The following is an 18,414-nucleotide window of genomic DNA, read 5'->3' as shown; positions in this document are numbered from 1 at the left end:
CTAGACCACTGTCTCGTTTTAAAGTTATTTTTTGTCCTTTATGTATCATTGTATAGGACAGTGGAGAGAGAGAGAGACAAGAAGCATGGATAGAAGAGTAGGATAATGACATACAGTGAATGGTCATGAGCTGGATTCGAACCCACGACGGCTGCGTCTGGGACTTTAGTCTCTGTTTATGGGTCACCCGCTCAGCCAGCTGAGCTGTGTAAACACCCGATGTCTCGTTTTAAAGGAATTCAGCGACATCATGTGGCCAAAAGAGGGACTCCTTGTTTTGCAGCAGCAGAGGAAGGACGTGGACTAAATCGTGCTTGAAGAACTGAAGAAGTTTGGACCCAGAAATGGCAGCGCAGGAGGAATTCTTTGCAGGTAAATGACAGCGTGTCGATGCTTCAACGCGCTGTAGGTAGTGCTCTATCAGCTGTGTGTGTGTTTGTGTACACAGAAAATGTCCCGTTTGTGCAGCGAGCCGTGAACAACAACTCGAGTCTGTTTGTCCAACTCACACTTTAACAGAAGAAATACGAGTGAAGCTGCTGCTGTCCTGCAGCTGTTTGGGGTCTGACAGGACAGGGGACATTGCGACCTGATTCTATGAAAACATGTTTCTATTTTACCATTTGATCAGTACTTTGCATTGCATTTAGCTTACTTTCACTACATTTCCCATGTACAACATGACTAAATGAGTTCTATATGTCCACCTTTGTTTCATCAAATATTGCTGCAGGCATCCCTAAGATCCAGTATGTTCCAGCTGCTGGACCCTCAGATGTCATGTGCTTCAAACACTACAATGCAGGAGAGGTCAGACCTCCAAAGGCTTCCCAGCTTTATTTCTGCATTTCATACCGTCTCAGTCCATTTGATTTTTTGTTTATTGCACCGCACAGTTTCGGTTCGAGGACTTCTCCGAGGGACTCTGTTAAAATCTAGATTAAACCTAACTTCTTTTGTATTGAGCACTTTTTATGTGCAGTTGTTTTGTTGTGAAATAAAAATCCAGGGCCCCCTCTCAGGAGGTTATGTCATGTCTTGATGTCATGGTGTTGAATGTAGATGTAGAGTTTTGTGTTTAGCTGAATGTTCCTCTGTGCAGGTTCTAATGGGGAGGACGATGGAGGACTGGCTGAGGTTCTCCGTCTGTTACTGGCACTCCTTCTGTGGAACTGGTACTGTTACAACTGAGCCCACGCTGATCTTAGAGCAGTCTGTGGAGGCTGAAATGACCCAACATGAAGTTGAGGCTTTGACGCACAAACATTTGCTTCAGACCCCTTTCAAGTGTTTTATGGCCCTACTTGAAACCACAGACTGTATATGAGCTTGAAGCAGGTCATCACCACAGCCACTTCTCTAAATTCTGGTCTCCTTTCTAACATTGTCTTGTTTTCTGTTTGGTAGGCGCCGATCCGTTCGGGTTTCCAACCCTCCAGCGGCCCTGGAATCACGGGACTCCCATGGAATCGGCCAGGAAGCGGCTCCATGCTGCATTTGAATTCTTCACCAAGCTTGGTGTGAGGAGATGTAGATGACTTTTAGTATCATATCTCTGATCAATGTGGCTGTTTACTTCTTTTCTGACGTTTGTTTTTCTTCATAGGTGAAGTATTACACGTTTCATGACAGGTCAGTCTCTCCAAACAATATTGCTTGTTCTTCTATGTTCTGGAAGAGTAGAGAAGAACATGATACACTTGGTTAGTTTAATATTTAAGAGTAATGAAGATGTGACAATGCACACATTTTTTCTTCTTCAGATATAGCTGTTTTAACTTACACTGGCCAAAGTTCAAAAGTAAGGAGACTTGTCCAGATTTTTCCTCTTCAACCTGAGAATCTCCTCTAATGATTTCCATGTACCTTTTGGATCCTCTGATTGGATGAAATGTTGCTTTTGATGCATTTGGCTGAAAAAAGCACAGAATTCACCTGTATACCTCCATCACTAAAGTGTACCAGCAGTCATTTATATCAAAGGGACAACAGAATCATCACCATGTTTTATTTACTAAGACTTTACTGCAGTATCAAACTGTCCAAATCCTTACAGTGTGCACTGTAAATGGAGATGTTGAGTTGTTTCTGTTAGCTGTCCTCTATTGTCCACAGAGATATGGCCCCTGAGGGCTCCACATTGGAGGAGTCCAACAGGAATCTGGATGAAATCACAGATATGGCTCTGAAGCTGCAGAACCAGACTGGAATCAAGGTGCTGTGGGTCACCTGCAACCTCTTCGCTCACCCAAGGTCAGCATTTACCCACATGGACAGTTAAGAAGCCCAGAAACCTGAGTGTCAGCAGAATAAGAAGTTTAAGCTTCAGCTTTAGATTCATTTCAAACATCATCATATTCAGAATGATGTGATTTTAGGCATCAAGCAGGAAGGTCTAGGTTAGTACAACCAAACTGACAGTGTTCTATTGATTTCATGTACATTTAACCAGTAAACATCATGTGACAGGTATATGAACGGTGCAGCCACCAACCCAGACGGCCATGTGTTGGCCTACGCTGGTGCTCAGGTCAAGAAGGGCTTGGATATTGCCAAGAAGCTGGATGCAGAAAACTTTGGTATGAGTCCCTTGAGATGTATTACATGTGAACTATTGCTTTGAAAATGTTGTGTTCTCAGTGTAATCAGCATATGTTTAACTCCTCAGTGTTTTGGGGAGGCAGAGAAGGTTTCCTCTCCATCCACAACACTGATGTCGCTGCTGAGCTGAAGCACATGGCCAGCTTCTTCAAAATGGCCGTCAGTGAGTGAGCACATGAATATGGGACACACGTTGAGTTTTGTTTAGTCGGTGAGCACTGAGCACTTCCAGCTTCATGTCTGTTTATTGTTTTTCCAGAGTACAAAGAGAAGATTGGGTTGAAGTGTCAGTTTCTTATTGAGCCCAAACCTAAGGAGCCCTGCAAACACCAGTACGACTACGGTATGTCTCCCAGATTTAAAAAAAGGCACAAAGCCTTCATCATCTTACATTTTCAGTGCTGCAGCTTCAATGCACTTTTTCCTTCTACAGATGCCATGAGTGTTATAGGATTCCTTAAGCATTATGGTCTGGAGAGTCACTTTAAGTTGAACATTGAGCCCAACCACACCACCCTGGCAGGACACTCCTATGAGCATGATGTCGTCATGGCTTCTGCGTGAGGAAGCACAACTTTTATCACAACTTTTACATTTAAGTTAATAGTGTTGCTAAGTTTGCTGCCATTCCTTGTTATATGTTAAATGTTTTATATCGTCCTTGTTTGCTGGTGGACAGTTTTGGCATGCTGGGCTCGGTTGACTCAAACACTGGTTCTCCTGACTTGGGATGGGACACCGATCAGTTCCCCATGGACATCAGGAACACCACCTTGGTCATGAAGGTAACCTAACAGTCTGCCCTGTTCTCTCTCACCCCAGCTGGTCGAGGCAGATGGCTGCTTTCCCTGAGCCTGGTTCTGCCGGAGGTTTCTTTCCCTTGAAGAGTAGATTTATTTCTTCACCACACATCAACTCGTCCCATGACCTACACCTCACACCAGCTGCTTTATCTTCAAACAAAAAACCAACAAGATTTTTAAAAATTGAATGTTATTATATGTGCCTTTCTGTGTTTTTGTGTTCTTGTGTGGTGCATAATAAGTTAACCCACAGGCTTTAAACAGTGCAGGTTTAGAACAAAGGTTAGGTGCTGTGTCTGGTCCAGATGTGGAATGAAGATGGGGTTGTAGATGCTCATAAGGTGTAAGAATCAGACTAATTCCTGGGTAGGTTTTCTGTGAGTCAGACGAGGAAGAATCCGGGGTCCCAATGAAATCACAATGTGAGGGATGACCTCCTTAGACAGTGTTCATTTTTGACAGTTTGATCAATATGTGTGCAATACTTCTGTCACTGAAATAGGAAATGCTCTTTTAAAATGCCTTTTTACAGAGCATGTTTGCACAAAGTTACTCTTGTAATGATCGTTTTATAGTTTTCCCCTTCTGGTTTTTGTCTGTCGCCAACGAGCTGCTCAAAGGGAATTGTTTGCATTTGGTGGCTTTCTCTGTTTAATCTTGTTCACCCTTAGTGTGTGAAAGCCTTGAGATAGAATATTGTAAATTTGTGCTGTATAAATAAAACTATTTACTAAAGGTAGATGTTAGCAAACATGGCAGATATACTTTGGTGAAGTATATCTGTTGGTAGATATTTTCCCCCATTGTGGGCAGTGGTACAAGCTGTACATACAATGTATGACTTATTATCACCCTGCAAAATTGACTTGGATAAAGTAGAGGCAGACGGATGCTGACTTGCATGTGCAGCAGATATGGAGCAGTCATTGTGAGGTGTGTTTCTGGCCACTTTCCAAATGTAAGTCCAGTAATTAGTCTTCTTTTAGTTACAACATTTGACCGTTAAATGCTACAGTATATCACCATGTAGCTGCATTGTCAGCCATTTTGTGCTGGGAAGGTCATTTTCCTTTGTTCCTCCTTCTGCTTATCTGAGTTTTTTTGTGTAGAAGTGATGACTATGACTGCTTGAAATGAGATTGATTAAAGTAGATTTTGGAGACCAGACAACCAAAACAGTTAACTAAACTAAGCTAACAGAAGGGGAGGAATTAAAAAGTGTAGAGTCTGTGGTAATTCTCTCTTTGTGTGAGTGAACCCCTACACAATGATCATTTTATATGGTGTTAATAGCAAAAATTTGATTAGTGTGGCTTTAATTTTCTAATACAAGCAACTAAAAACAATGAAGTTTCATTCAGGTATGGAAGGATTTTTCAATGAATGCTTTGGCTCACTAGTAGCAGTAGATGAGGACAGTGATAATGGAACCAGTTATTCTTCAGTGTCTAATCTACTCCAGACTATCATCGAACAAGGTGGCCTGCAGCCAGGAGGCCTGAACTTCGATGCGAAGGTTCGCCGAGAGTCCACTGACCTCGAGGACCTCTTCATCGCTCACATCGGAGCCATGGACGCCTTCGCAAGAGGACTCAGAAATGCTGTTCGCATCATTGAGGACGGGATTCTAGCTGGTATGCTGAAGGTATGCAGCTACTTGAACGGAATAAAGATTTTAATTCTGATGTACTGGATTATTGGTGATTGATTATGTCTGATGTTAAACAGGAGCGGTACTCAAGTTTCAGTCACGGCCTTGGACAGAAGGTGGAGGATGGTTCTGCCACCTTAGAGGAGATGGAGGTAAGACTCTAACTTGAGCTTTTTCAGTGGGATTTCCATTAAATGTATAAAAATCACTAACATTCAAAGGCTTACGGTCACCCAGAGAATCTCATGTTTTCCATGTAAACTCCCACTTTTATCCATGTGCTAACATAACTGCACAAGGGTTTTCTAATCATCAATGAGCCTTTCAGCACCATTAGCTAACACAATGTAGCATTAGAACACAGGAGTGATGGTTGCTGGAAATGTTCCTCTGTACCCCTATGGAGATATTCCATTAAAAATCAGCCGTTTACAGCTACAATAGTCATTTACCACATTAACTATGTCTACACTGGATTTATCATTCATTTCATGTTATCTTCATTGAAAAAAATGCTTTTCTTTCAAAATAAGGACATTTCTAAGTGACCCCAAACCTTTGAACAGTACTATATATGTATATGATATCATTTATTTACTGGAGATCCGAGTGAGATGGACGATCTCCCATATCAAAATATTGTGTGTTTGTTATTTCAGGCTTTCATCAAGCAGAACGGTGAACCGAAAGTAACTTCAGGAAAGCAGGAAAAATGTGAGACCATCTTTAATCACTACATTTAATAAAAACATTGTCTCTCTCTGTGTATTAGCATATAACTTTGGACCTGCTGCTTCACTGATAAAGAAGCACTGAGTCCTGTTGGAATTAATACTAATTAATGTAGTTAACCATGTAAAATGCTGAACATGCAATTTGACAAGTTAAAATGGTGAAATGTGTATTAGTTTGAATTTCTAATTCCACTTACCTGCCATATCATCTGGTTGTTTTCATAAGAATTAATGACTAACTTTTCTGTTTATCTAAACACATCATCAAAATGAACTTGATCATGTGTACTTACATTGTTCACACAGTTCTACAATGAATAAATCTAACAAATATCCAGAAAAATACACTTTTTGTAATTAATAAACACAGCACAAAATACCTTATTGTTTGTGGCTTACTTTCTGCTATTTTACAGTGTTTATAGATATTTTTCTATGACAGAATAAAGGAATGCATAGAAAATAGAAAAATGACATTTACATCATTATAAATCAATATGCACTATATTTGTGTCACCTATTTTATTATTTCTCAAATAATTAGTTGTGGGCTTGATAATATAACAATTCATTCCATTACCCTCTAAATCTGGCTGTGGTAAACTAGAAATTCATTGAAACTCCACATAAAGTCTCAAAAGTAAAAGTAGTTATGAGAGAAGAATTGTCCATTTCACTGTTATATGTTTATCCCACGTGTAAACAGCATTTTACTGACGTTAGATGATAGGTTAATGTTTAATTGATCATAAAAAGCTGGAAATAAGACGTAGGCTACTTACATTTTGCATAATCTTGCTCGTCAGTTTCTTGATTATTTGTTTTAGAAATTTCTTAAAATATTGAGATGCACAAACATAACAGTTGCTCAGAGTCTTCAATGACACCTTCCAACAGAATCGTTAAAATAATTGTAAGGAAAACACAGATCTGAGAGTCCGGAGCCATGAAATGGTGACATTTCTACTTTAAAAAAGACAAACAAGCGTCAAATGAAGTCATTTAAACTTTATAACTCCACAGATTTCGTGTAACAAACTATAGTTTTGAAAAGTTATTAGGGAATCTATTTTTAGGTAGATTAATGTATAACAAAAGAGTTTGCAGACTTTTTAATATATTTTGTGTGGAGAAATGAGAAGAAGTTGGAGAAGTAACATATTATAAGTTTAGCAAATCTATGCAGTTATCTTCCACCTATGATATCTGCAGTCATTTACACTGTCAGTAGTAGTTTTTAGTTGTTGTTTTTTTTACTCTATAATTTTTTAATGGATTAGTACAAACATACTGGATTCTTTACAAGTTCGTTTATCCAGTGACATTAAGATAGATTCTGCTGACATTATGTAATAATAATTTAATTTTTTTTTTATTTGATCAGTGAGTATGTTACCGAAATGAGCTCTCACTCTGTATCTTTTTCTGGACACCATGAACATCTCCACTGTGATTCAAACATGGTAACCTGAATAGACGACTCACTTCGACCTCAGCACTGTTAAGGCTAAACGTTACACAATTTATGAAGCTGTATTTATTGCTGTGTCGTGTCAAATGTAATTATTGACCTTTTTTGTTTGTAAGTACAACTTTAGTTGCTATGATAACAGCTTGGCCTCTGCAGCTGTTGTGTGACGCGCGGTTCAAACTGGTCCCCGGTTTAGGCCACAAAGTGATTCTCCTGTCAGACATCAACTATCTGTGCCCTCCTTCAGCTGTACAGAAACCTACCGCGCACCTTTCCACTGACATCACATCATACTACCGTCCTGCTGGACGGCCGTCCAATCAGCGGCCAGGCGGCGGCCCAGTGCCGGTGCGGCTGTCCAATCAGCGCATAGCGTGAGCTCTGCTCACCGGCACGTCGCTCCTGATTGGTTGGCTGAGCTGCGGGGGAGGCGGGATGTAGAAGCTGCGAATGTGAAGTTGTCCGTGTTTCTCATTAACATAAAATATTCAGCAGCATCATTCAGAGCGTCTAAGAAGAAATGAACGCGAGTTTCAAAGATAACCGCTGGTAGAGGGCAGACTGGTTTTTAGAGAAACTTCAGAAACAACATCAAAAGAACAATTATTATTATTAATTGCAATTTATTCCATTTGGATTTCCTTGGCGGCCTCAAGAAAATTACTTTATTATTATCAATTTCACCATTAGTTTGCCTTTTTTTAATCTAAAAAGATGTGGACTTTCCTGGGAATAGCGAGCTTCACATACCTTTATAAAAAGTCCGACACAGTCCTGAGTTTGGCTCAGAGAGAGCTGCTGATCGCTGCAATCTTATTACTGAGTGCCGGGCTGCTGCTGTCTTATATCAGGTATTTTCACTGGCAGAAGCTCCGCGTCTCTCAGGTGCTTAATTTGCCGCTGAGCCTTTTGTCTTTTTTACCTGTTATCAACCACTTAATCCCTCAAACTGCAACACAGAGGAGCGAGACAGCAGAGAACAACAGTAAAAGGTAAGACGCTTCATATGGACTCCTGTAAGCTTCATTATAAGAACAAAGGGAGACACAGGCAGATAAAAGAGCGCAGATAGGATTAGTTTTCCATTCAGTTCCACTCATTTATTATACATTTTACTTTGTAAACTTTCTTTTCATGTATACAGCCTTGTGGAAGGTCTGGAAGCTTTATTTAAACCTTCATGATTATTTATATATTAAAGGACTGCAGCAGAATCATTATTTGAGGACTTGATGGAGCATAAAAATGTATATGTTCAGTGTGATAAGGCTTTCCACTTCTTTGTTTCCAGAGAACAAGGAGAAGAAGAGTGGGAACAGAGTCCTCACATAGCGCCTCAGCCTGCAGCTCCAGATGCTCAGAGCCAGATGTGGTGATAGTTGGGGCCGGGGTCCTGGGCTCAGCCATGGCAGCTGTTCTGGCCCGGGATGGGAGGAAGGTGGTGGTGGTGGAGAGGGACCTGAAGGAGCCAGACAGGATAGTGGGGGAGCTGCTGCAGCCTGGAGGGTACAGAGCACTCAGAGACCTGGGACTGGAAGGTCAGTGAGCTCTGCAGAATAATTCAGATTCTCCTGCACAGTTTGCCCAGAAAAAGTTCCTGTTTTGTTTTTGTGTTTTGTTTGTGCTTCTGTCACTGGTTCGAAGTGGGCAGGACTCAGCTGGAAAAGGTGATGGCACTGTCCACCAATCAGAGTTCAGCAACATCTGACTCACAATCTGGTGACAGTTGTTTGGCCGTTTGCTAATGGTGCCTGTGCTGTCAGTCAAATCCCTGAACCTGTAACTCTGACTGCAGTTTATTCAGCTATGAATATTTAATGTTTTAGAGAAACACAGATTTTCAGGGGACCTCTGTTTATCTGCAGGCACATGTTATAACTTGTGATCAAAATACAGAGGAGCGACTGAGTGAGTGGAGAAAAAGATGCACTATGTTCAATCATCCCCAAGTGATTCTGATTTTGCATCAATATAGTAAGAGGAAAACATCTTTGCAAGAAGATTCAGTGTTGGGGCACAGATGGCAGGAGCTTCAGTCACACAGACTGTATCAGCAGTTAAACAGTGGGATGTTATAGAAGGATTGCAGTGCATAAACCCTTCATTACAAAGATGAATACACATTTAGGAGTTAAGCAGTGCAAAACCCACAGAGATTTGAAAAATACAGATGTGTTCAGATGAGTCATCCTTCCCCATATTGTAGCCTTGTGGTCAGGTACATGTGTGGTGACAACCAGCTCTACTGTAGGGGGATCAGGTGTCGTTGCCAAGGTGCACTGAAGTTGTTCTGGTCAATGAAAACACTTCATGTTGTTTTTTTCTTTCATTTGTGACACATATTTACTGTCAATACAGAAATTCAGTATGTGTTGATGTCATGAAGTTTCACATCGAAGCAATTCTAATCTGGAAGAAGGTTCTGATATTTTGAAATCATCCTTCATAAAGAAGTGGTTGGATGATTTCACTGTCTATAACTGCTAACATAAAATTTATAAAGTATGATTTTGAAAAAAATCTCATCCAATATAACAATAATCTTTATTTTATGTAATGATTTATATTACAGAAATATGTGCAGATTTATGCAGAATTTATCCAAACAACAGCCTCACTTACATAACATCAAAGCATTAATAAGGGCTTAACCAGGCTCCTTAAATCTGGGTTTTTGAAGTCTAATATATAATTTGTTCCATATCATACAGCTCCTAGACATTTTAAATCCAAACCTAACTGTAATACATTTCATGGTAGACCTTGATAGGATTTGCCGAAAATACATTCTACTTGTTCTTTCAAGGCTTTATGGAAGTCCAGCATGAGGACTTTTGGATCTTTAGGAGAGTCATGTTGAAGACGATCCTCTGGAAAAGTTGGACATGACCAGAAAATATTAGTGAGGTAGAATTTTTATCAAACAACAGTCTGAGCTGGGTCCAGTTTCTCATTTCTTATATGTCATAAGAAATAGTAAAAATGGTAACAAAAAGGAATGGGAGAGTAAACTGATTTCTTTTATTTTAATCATGTAGCATGATATATTCACATGCAAAAAAAGAAAATGATTTTTTTAAGATGAAGATAACATTAAATGAATGATAAATCCAGTGTAGACATAGTTAATGTGGTAAATGACTATTCTATCTGTAAACGTCTGATTTTTAATGTAATACCTCCATAGGGGTACAGAGGAACATTTCCAGCAACCATCACTCCTGTGTTCTAATGCTACATTGTGTTAGCTAATGGTGCTGAAAGGCTCATTGATGATCAGAAAACCCTTGTGCAGTTATGTTAGCACATGGATAAAAGTGGGAGTTTTCATAGAAAACATGGAGTTGTCTGGGTGACCTCAAACTTTTTAACAGCAGTGTATGAAAACATAGGCTTTATTTAACCCCTAAACTATAGCATATTGGTGTGCCTGTTCAAAGCTGTGCCATGAAACCAAGCACCATTTAAACGGATAAAAAATTATAACTTTATTTTAAATATTAGCTAAAATTGTAAAGTTTCCAAACATACCAAATATAAAGGGTAAAAGTGTGTGGTAATATGTACAAAATGACTCCCTGTATCAGCCTGTCGTCTTTGCTGAACCTCATTATCAGACTGAATAAATAATAAATGCGCTGTGTAAACGTAGCCTGTTGCTGTGTGTTGGGCGTCAGGTTCAGTCGAGGGTCTGGACGCCCATCTGGTTAACGGCTACGTGATCCACGACATCGAGAGCGGCTCAGAGGTGGAGGTTCCCTACCCCCAGGAAGAGACAAGCATCCAGTGTGGACGCGCTTTCCATCACGGTCGATTCATCACAGGCCTGAGGAAAACCGCTCTGGCTGAACCAAAGTGAGCAGAACGAGGGACAAAAAACACAGACAGCTGATAGAGCAACATTGTTTCTGACAGAAAATGAGAGTTATATGGAAAAAGGGGTTTGTTTAGAGTCTGCTCTTCTGTCCTACAAAGCCAAAGGACATGATTAGTTTAAATGAAAGAAACAAGATTCACCTCGTGTCAGTTTCAGTCATTTAACTATAATGTACTTAAGATTCATAAACACGTTGAGGCCTATAAATATGACAGATGTAACATACTCATTCAGCCATTATGTGTCAAATAGACATAAACTTGGTTCATTGGTGCATGTGGAGTTGATGTTCTGTTAAACTGCGCCCTCCAGTGTCACATTCATAGAAGGCACCGTGACCAGTCTGCAGGAAGAAGACGGCTGTGTAACTGGAGTCCAATACAAGAATAAAGAAACTGGAGACATCAAGGTGAGAGGAGGAACTCTGCAGTAGAGACACAACCTTTAGACTCCTCCCTCTGATTCCTTCTCATTACGTGGCTGTGGTGACTGTTGTCCTGCAGGAGATCCATGCAGCTCTGACTGTGGTGGCTGACGGCTGTTTCTCCAAATTCAGGAAGAGTCTGGGCTCTGGGAAAGCTCGAGTCTCCTCTCACTTTGTGGGATGTCTTATGAAGGTACGAGGATCAGCGGTACAAAGCTGGATGGAAGTTGTTCAGGGGCTAAGACAATTAATCCACTCATGTTCTGGTAACTGATTCATCCGATGAGTGATTTTGTTTTTGTAAATTGCAAACATTGTCTGGTTTCAGCTTTCTCAGTTTGAAAATGTACCTCAGAGAGAGAAAACTAAAAAATGTAGGTTTTTGAACTGTTGTTTAGTTAAAAGAAAATAATTTGGAGATGCAGTTTGGGAAACATTTATGAGACTAAACAAAAGAAAACAATCAGCTGATTAATCAACTGTGAAAAAAGTCATTATCTGCAGCCGTAGATGGTTCAGCTGGCTTAGGTTCTAAATTCTTTGTTGCTACTTTGTGACATTTGCAGGTTAAAATCTATTGAAAATGTTATGTGGACAAATGTTAGCAGACCTCTAGTCTCAAAATATTAAGTACATAAACCCTCCAGTTAGGTTATTTAGAAGATATATAAAGTACCTTCTGTCTAATATGTTTTTTTTCTCTTAAAAAGTTTAATTACCTAGTTAAAAAATATTAAAATGGCATCTGTACTACCATTCAAAATGTCCTTATTTTTTGAAAGAAAGGCATTTTTTTCAATGAAGATAACATGAAATGAATGATAAATCCAGTGTAGACATAGTTAATGTGGTAAATGACTATTGTAGCTGCAAACAGCTGATTTTTAATGGAATATCTCCATAGGGTAAACATTATAACAGCAAAAACACTAAAACCACATGGATAGTCCTCATCTTCTCCTTAAAACGCAGCTGAACATTTCCAGCAACCATCACTCCTGTGTTCTAATGCTACATTGTGTTAGCTAATGGTGCTGAAAGGCTCATTGATGGTTAGAAAACCCTTGTACAGTTATGTTAGCACATGGATAAAAGTGAGAGTTTTATGGAAAACATGAAATTTTCTGAGTGACCCCAGACTTTTGAACAGTAGTCCATGTATTGTCCCTTTCTGAAAAACTGAGAATTTATGAATATGCAAATGTTTTCAGTTTAAAGTTGGATGAGATACAAAACAAACTCAGTGTCAAGCTTTGAACATTCATCATTTTGCACAGTGAAACCAAACATCTAAGAAAGGTCGACAGTAACTAATACATATGTATTAATAGACCGTCTACTGTCTAATCTGTACAGTGATCTGGAACCTGCTGTTCTGTTCTTTTTTCTAGGACTGTCCCCAGTTTAAGGCCAACCATGCTGAGCTGGTGCTGGCCAACCCCAGCCCGGTGCTCATCTACCAGATCTCCTCCTTACACACCAGAGTGTTGGTGGACATCAGGGGGGAGATGCCTCGCAACCTGCCAGAATACATGGCCGAGAAAATACACCCACAGCTGCCAGGTAAATGTCGGACAACACACTTTATTTTGAAAGAGCCTCTTAAAGGTTGTATTCTTGTGTAATAATGTTCCTTGATGAAAGTCGACCTTCGGCCTGAGGAGGAACATCTGTAGTGTGACAAATCAACGTTATTTAAAGATCAGAATCATGAAGCAAAGATGCCAGAAGTGTCAGGAGGCGTGAAGACATCCAGACTGCTGCTTGTGCTGCTGTGTGCACCTCCAGGGAGGCTGCAGTTGAAGGATTTGACATTCATGGTGCGCTCTGCTATTCAGCTGAAATATCAAAGCCATAGTATCAAAGCAACAGCTTCAGTAACCTTGACAGAGGTCCAGCTGGAAATGCTGGAGTCAGTCACACTGATACATTGATAAATGTACATTCACACACCAAAAGAAAAGGCTTTTTCTTGTGCATGCGCTCAGCGTGCACCTTTGGGTTTTCATCCACGGAGCCAGCTGAGTGATCGACCTCCTGCACTTCTCTTTCTTTCTTTCCTTCCATCAGAGCATTTAAAGGAACCGTTCATGGTGGCACTGCAGAACGATCGACTCAGGTCCATGCCCGCCAGCTTCCTCCCTCCATCCCCTGTCAACAAGCCAGGTACTGAAGTGTTATTGACTGATTTCTGGTTGGAGGTGGCTGAAGGGAATCTATTGAACTGATTCTAGCTTGTGTGCAGTACGATGTATGTCGTGGATAGTAGGGCCTGATATTGGTCATTACTGTATAATGGAGCTAATTAAAGAGCGTAAATGGTCGTAACCTAATTTGCAATTAGTCAGTGTTTTAAGTTAAATTACTAACTATTAGTGAATACAGGCTCTTTACAAGATTTTCTCAAAACGTAGTAGTACTTTCTTTTTATAGATAACCACAAAATAAATGTTTTTGGATTACCAATTCTGACATTTAATGAAATATTGCAACATTTTAGGAAAAATTCTTTCTTGCAGGGAGTTTGATGTGAACATTTATAGGATACAACCAGCAGCTGGCTAGCTTAGATTAGCACTGATTTTGAAAAAGGACGAAACAGCTAGCTGGAGCTCTGTCTGGAGGTGTTTCATTTGTTAAATCCTGCAGAACCCAAAGTATAAAAAGGCACTTACTTTGGGATGAGCTTTACAGGAGCCAGGATCAGTGTTTTCCTGAGGTTTTTTTTGTCCTGCATGCTAAGCTAACTTATGAAACTGCAACCCATTAGCTTAGTATAGCACTAAGACTGACAACAAGGGGGCACAGATAGCCTGGTTCTGTCCAAAAGGTAAGAAACAAAAACAACAACAACAACAACAAAAACCTTGTCCTCGGACATGGAGAATACTGAGTGTACAACAGTTTTAATGAAACAAAAGTGCTAATAATCAATATATTACTACAGACGTCACTACTGTTGATGAGCAGCCATCTTGGATTTTGAAGATGGGGTGGTTGATATTCTACAGACTTTCTGAGTCAAAAATCTGATTTCCTGTTGAAATTTCCACATGGAAACTTTGAAATTCTGACTTTCCAGTTCAAATAGGACACACCATCTCTGTCACTGTGAGGTTTCCTGGTAAACAGAAGAAAATCCAGAAAGTTACTGCATCTTGGCCCGGAAGTCGACCTCATGACCAAATGTAACGCTGCAGCATGTTGTCTTTACAGATGCATTTTTAAGGGTTAAACAAACAATATATATATTGTGAATATGTGTATTTGTGAGCTTAAAGCTGTAGTGGACAGAAATCTGGAAAAGAATTTGAAAAAACAAACAGCTCTTCATTAGAGGAGCGCTTCATTCAAGCAAAGATAACTAAGCTTAAAAATTAGCATTTATTTGTGGCTTCACCCTGGATTTAAACCCCATCCTCCTCCATAAAAGTCCTTCATCTAAAACATTACAGCACCATATCTTGCTGTCACCGTGGACAGTTGTTGCTATTTAAATTAGCTTACCTGCTCTGGCTGAAAAAACCTGTGATTGGCAATAATCTCCTGTCACAGGATAGATTTTCTAAAGCCTGAAAATGTAGCCAGGAGGAGATGAGAGGAGTCTAGTTTCCATACAGACCACTTGATTTACAAAATACTACAAGGCTAATATGATATTGCTGCCCGATGATGCCAAAAAACACAGCCTACCCCAGCTTTAAGAGGTGAATGTGAGCTGCCAGGCTGCAGGATATAACTTAATATTTAGAGGCCAGTCATGAGCGGTACAGATCATCTCAAACAACTCATGGGGAGAAGGTGAATATGCTTTTTGTAATCCGATGATTTACTTCGACACTCCCAGAATGTTTTTACTGTCAAAACAGTCCAAATAAGAGCACAGAAAAATGCTCTCCATAATCTTTTGGCTGTCATCCTGCTCAGTTTGTTTGGTGGATGACAGTAAGCGCTGAGGCTAAATGAAGAGCAAATGGTGATTCAGGAAACAAACAGCAGTCTGTTGTTTGCAGGTGTGCTTCTCCTGGGCGATGCTTACAACATGAGGCACCCTCTGACGGGAGGAGGGATGAGTGTCGCTCTTAACGACGTTCGCATCTGGAGGAGTCTGCTCAGCAACATCCCAGATCTGTACGACGACGTGGCCATGCTGAAGGTGAACTAACCCACCCTTAACTTATTCAGCGCTTTCCTCCAGACGTTTGCATGTCGGGATTAGAACACCTCTGACTGCATACAGATGGTCATTGAAAAATTGTCCAATCTATGAAATAAGAAATAAGGCCTTTATACAGTCTGTGCCTGCAGTGGAGGCCATTGATTTTTCTGGCTGTGTACGAACGCAAGCAGAAGCTATATTTAGAGTCTCTACTGCATCACATTGTCCTTTTATTTCTTCTGCTGTGGGTGAGAGACTGCAGACCAGTGAGCAATATTACACTCTGCTTTTTTCTTCTTCTTCTCAATAGGCAAAGAAAAAATTCCACTGGCAGCGCAAGTCATCACATTCCTTTGTGGTGAATGTGTTGGCCCAGGCCCTGTATGAGCTGTTTGCAGCCACCGACAGTGAGTCTCTGCACAGAACACCACATGGAACACAGGAGATGATACATGTTTAGGATTTGGAAAAAAAAAGAAGTCAAATTATGCAGTTGTTTCTAATTTGCATTCTCATCATGTCCATCTTTTGTGTTCACCAGATTCTCTTCATGAGCTAAGAAAGGCCTGCTTCCAGTACTTTAAGCTCGGAGGGGAATGCATCGCTGGGCCTGTTGGACTCCTCTCAGTGTGAGCATTAAATAGTGTCCTCCAAAATAGATATTTACATATGTAGCACAATGGAAATAAGGATTATATCAGTTGAATAGTTTTTACATTTTAGGAAATACACCCGTTACACCACTGTAATGCCTGTAGGCCATATGTGAAGATACGTTCAGTAGCTTGCTTAGCATTACGAAAGCTTGTTCCTGTCCAGAATCCTCTGTTGGCGCATCTCAATCTCAAATGTTGTTGGTCTTCCGCTGTCAACCCTCAATTCACAACAATTCTTGAAGGAAGTTAATGAGCTGTAAAATGTAACCGCTGCAAAAATCAAGATTTTGTACCAATAACTTATATTGTATGCTAATTAGTTAGCTTTAGAGGTGCCATCAATCTGATTCTACTCCCTTGACGCAGAGCCTTTGTAGTGGTTACCCACTGCTTCCACTCTTAATGCTAAGCTAGAATTAGCATTAAGGTGAAACAAATATATACTTTTATTCTTACTAAAACTAAGCAGCAAAAATGATAAGTGTTGTATTACAGTGGCATTAAGTGCTAAACTATGTTTTGGCTGAAAGCAATGAGGGCTAGCAGTCTTTATGCTAAGCTAAGCTAACTGCTGACTTTGTATTTAGCATTCGACGTGAGGGTGGCCATGATTTTCTCGTGTCGCTCACAGCCATGAAAGCCAATTCCCAAAATGTCAAACTATATATTTGCAAAACATGAGAAACATTTTAACAAATGACAAACAATTGATTTTTTCCAGGTTGACACCCAAACCCATGACCCTTATTGGACACTTCTTCGCTGTGGCGATGTACGCAATCTACGTCAACTTCAAGTCTGAATCCTGGAGCACCAAACCTCGAGCTCTGTTTAAGAGCGCAGCCATCCTGTACCGAGCCTGCACAGTCATGTTTCCACTCATCTACTCCGAACTCAAGTACCTGGTCTACTGAAGAACACAGGGTGAACATAAAGACTAAACCATGTGAGGTCTTAACAGATTTAAAACAGGGAAAAAGTGGCCTTCTTGCTGTGAAAAGGAACTTTCAACCAGCATCATGGGAATTTTCTACAGTATGTCCCTGCCTTATCAGACTGTCTGACTTAATGCCTTCTTTCCGTTTGGACTTGTTTTCCCACAATGCCTTGGTGTCAGCCTGTTGGTCTTCTCTGTCTGCTGGAGGACTGCAGTGTACATTTGCTTCTTAGCTTAGGAATTATTCCTGCCAAACAGAATTGCCACGTGAAGCATGGCAGCTGAGCTTCAAGTGACTTCGAGATAAAGCCACTTTTCTGCTGTATATTGTCATGTTGAGCTAACGCGGACCGTATTTAATGTGATGATGCTTCTGTATTAATTGTCTTTTCTAATTTTAAACCTAAAGCACTGATGCTGGGATGCTGCAGACAGCATTCTGTTTTAATTATCTTTACATTGTATTTCAAGCAAAAAATATTTCTGTTCCAGTGCATTTTTAGCCTTTTTTGCCGAGCAAAAGGTCTGCATTACTGTATTTGATTAAGTCACACACCTCTTGTCCCCTGATTATCGTTCGTGTTCTTCCCAGGATCGTTGCTCTCCATTATACTGTACTATAAGGAACTTTTTGCAACACATTTCTACTCTCTGTGTGTGAAACAAGCTGACCGTGCAGCTAAATGTGTCAAGACTGTAATCCCAAAACCCGAGGATGAACCCTGTACTATTTTCGTCCTACTGGATGTCAGTAAAGACCTGACGCAGCACGAATGCCTCGGAGGACATTTGGCTTTGATGGGGACCTGACAGTAGGAACAATCAGGACCAAGTCATTGGATGAAGCTCAGGTGTTTTTTTTTTCATCCTGAGCTGACAAACTCCTGACGTGTTCGATCACCACAGATTCCTGCTGTGTTCACCTGTGTGTGCCTGTTGGGCTCAGTGAGCTGTTTAAATAAACCATGACAAGATTAATGAGTCAATTCAGATACAGTTTTACAACAACTCATCTTTAGATAACTTTTGGATAACAACTTTCAGGGATGGAAGAAGTATCTAGAGCAAGCCTCTACTTAAGTAAAAGTACCAATACAGCAG

The 18,414-nt window shown here is 40.3% G+C and overlaps 2 protein-coding genes across 2 annotated transcripts; both read left to right on the top strand.

The window, feature by feature from the left end:
- The first annotated feature begins 231 nt into the window (after positions 1-231).
- Positions 232-6,168, top strand: LOC110961988 (uncharacterized). Its single transcript, XM_022209822.2, has 14 exons — positions 232-372; positions 734-810; positions 1,103-1,175; positions 1,408-1,520; positions 1,607-1,632; positions 2,116-2,253; positions 2,470-2,579; positions 2,669-2,764; positions 2,861-2,944; positions 3,035-3,161; positions 3,281-3,386; positions 4,867-5,049; positions 5,133-5,207; positions 5,715-6,168. The coding sequence occupies exons 1-14, from the start codon at positions 345-347 to the stop codon at positions 5,796-5,798; spliced, it is 1,320 nt and encodes a 439-aa protein (XP_022065514.1). The 5' UTR covers positions 232-344; the 3' UTR covers positions 5,799-6,168.
- Positions 6,169-7,735: 1,567 nt separating this feature from the next.
- Positions 7,736-18,291, top strand: sqlea (squalene epoxidase a). The gene is made up of 11 exons (XM_051956855.1): positions 7,736-8,252; positions 8,554-8,798; positions 10,938-11,115; positions 11,450-11,546; positions 11,641-11,754; positions 12,953-13,124; positions 13,632-13,727; positions 15,575-15,717; positions 16,031-16,127; positions 16,262-16,349; positions 17,098-18,291. Exons 1-11 carry the CDS (start codon positions 7,975-7,977, stop codon positions 17,288-17,290), a joined length of 1,701 nt encoding a protein of 566 aa, XP_051812815.1. The 5' UTR covers positions 7,736-7,974; the 3' UTR covers positions 17,291-18,291.
- The last annotated feature ends 123 nt before the right edge of the window (positions 18,292-18,414 follow it).

The sequence above is a fragment of the Acanthochromis polyacanthus genome, chromosome 12, assembly GCF_021347895.1.
Source record: "Acanthochromis polyacanthus isolate Apoly-LR-REF ecotype Palm Island chromosome 12, KAUST_Apoly_ChrSc, whole genome shotgun sequence".
NCBI lineage: Eukaryota > Metazoa > Chordata > Actinopteri > Pomacentridae > Acanthochromis > Acanthochromis polyacanthus.
This window is presented reverse-complemented; position numbering and strand designations above follow the sequence as displayed.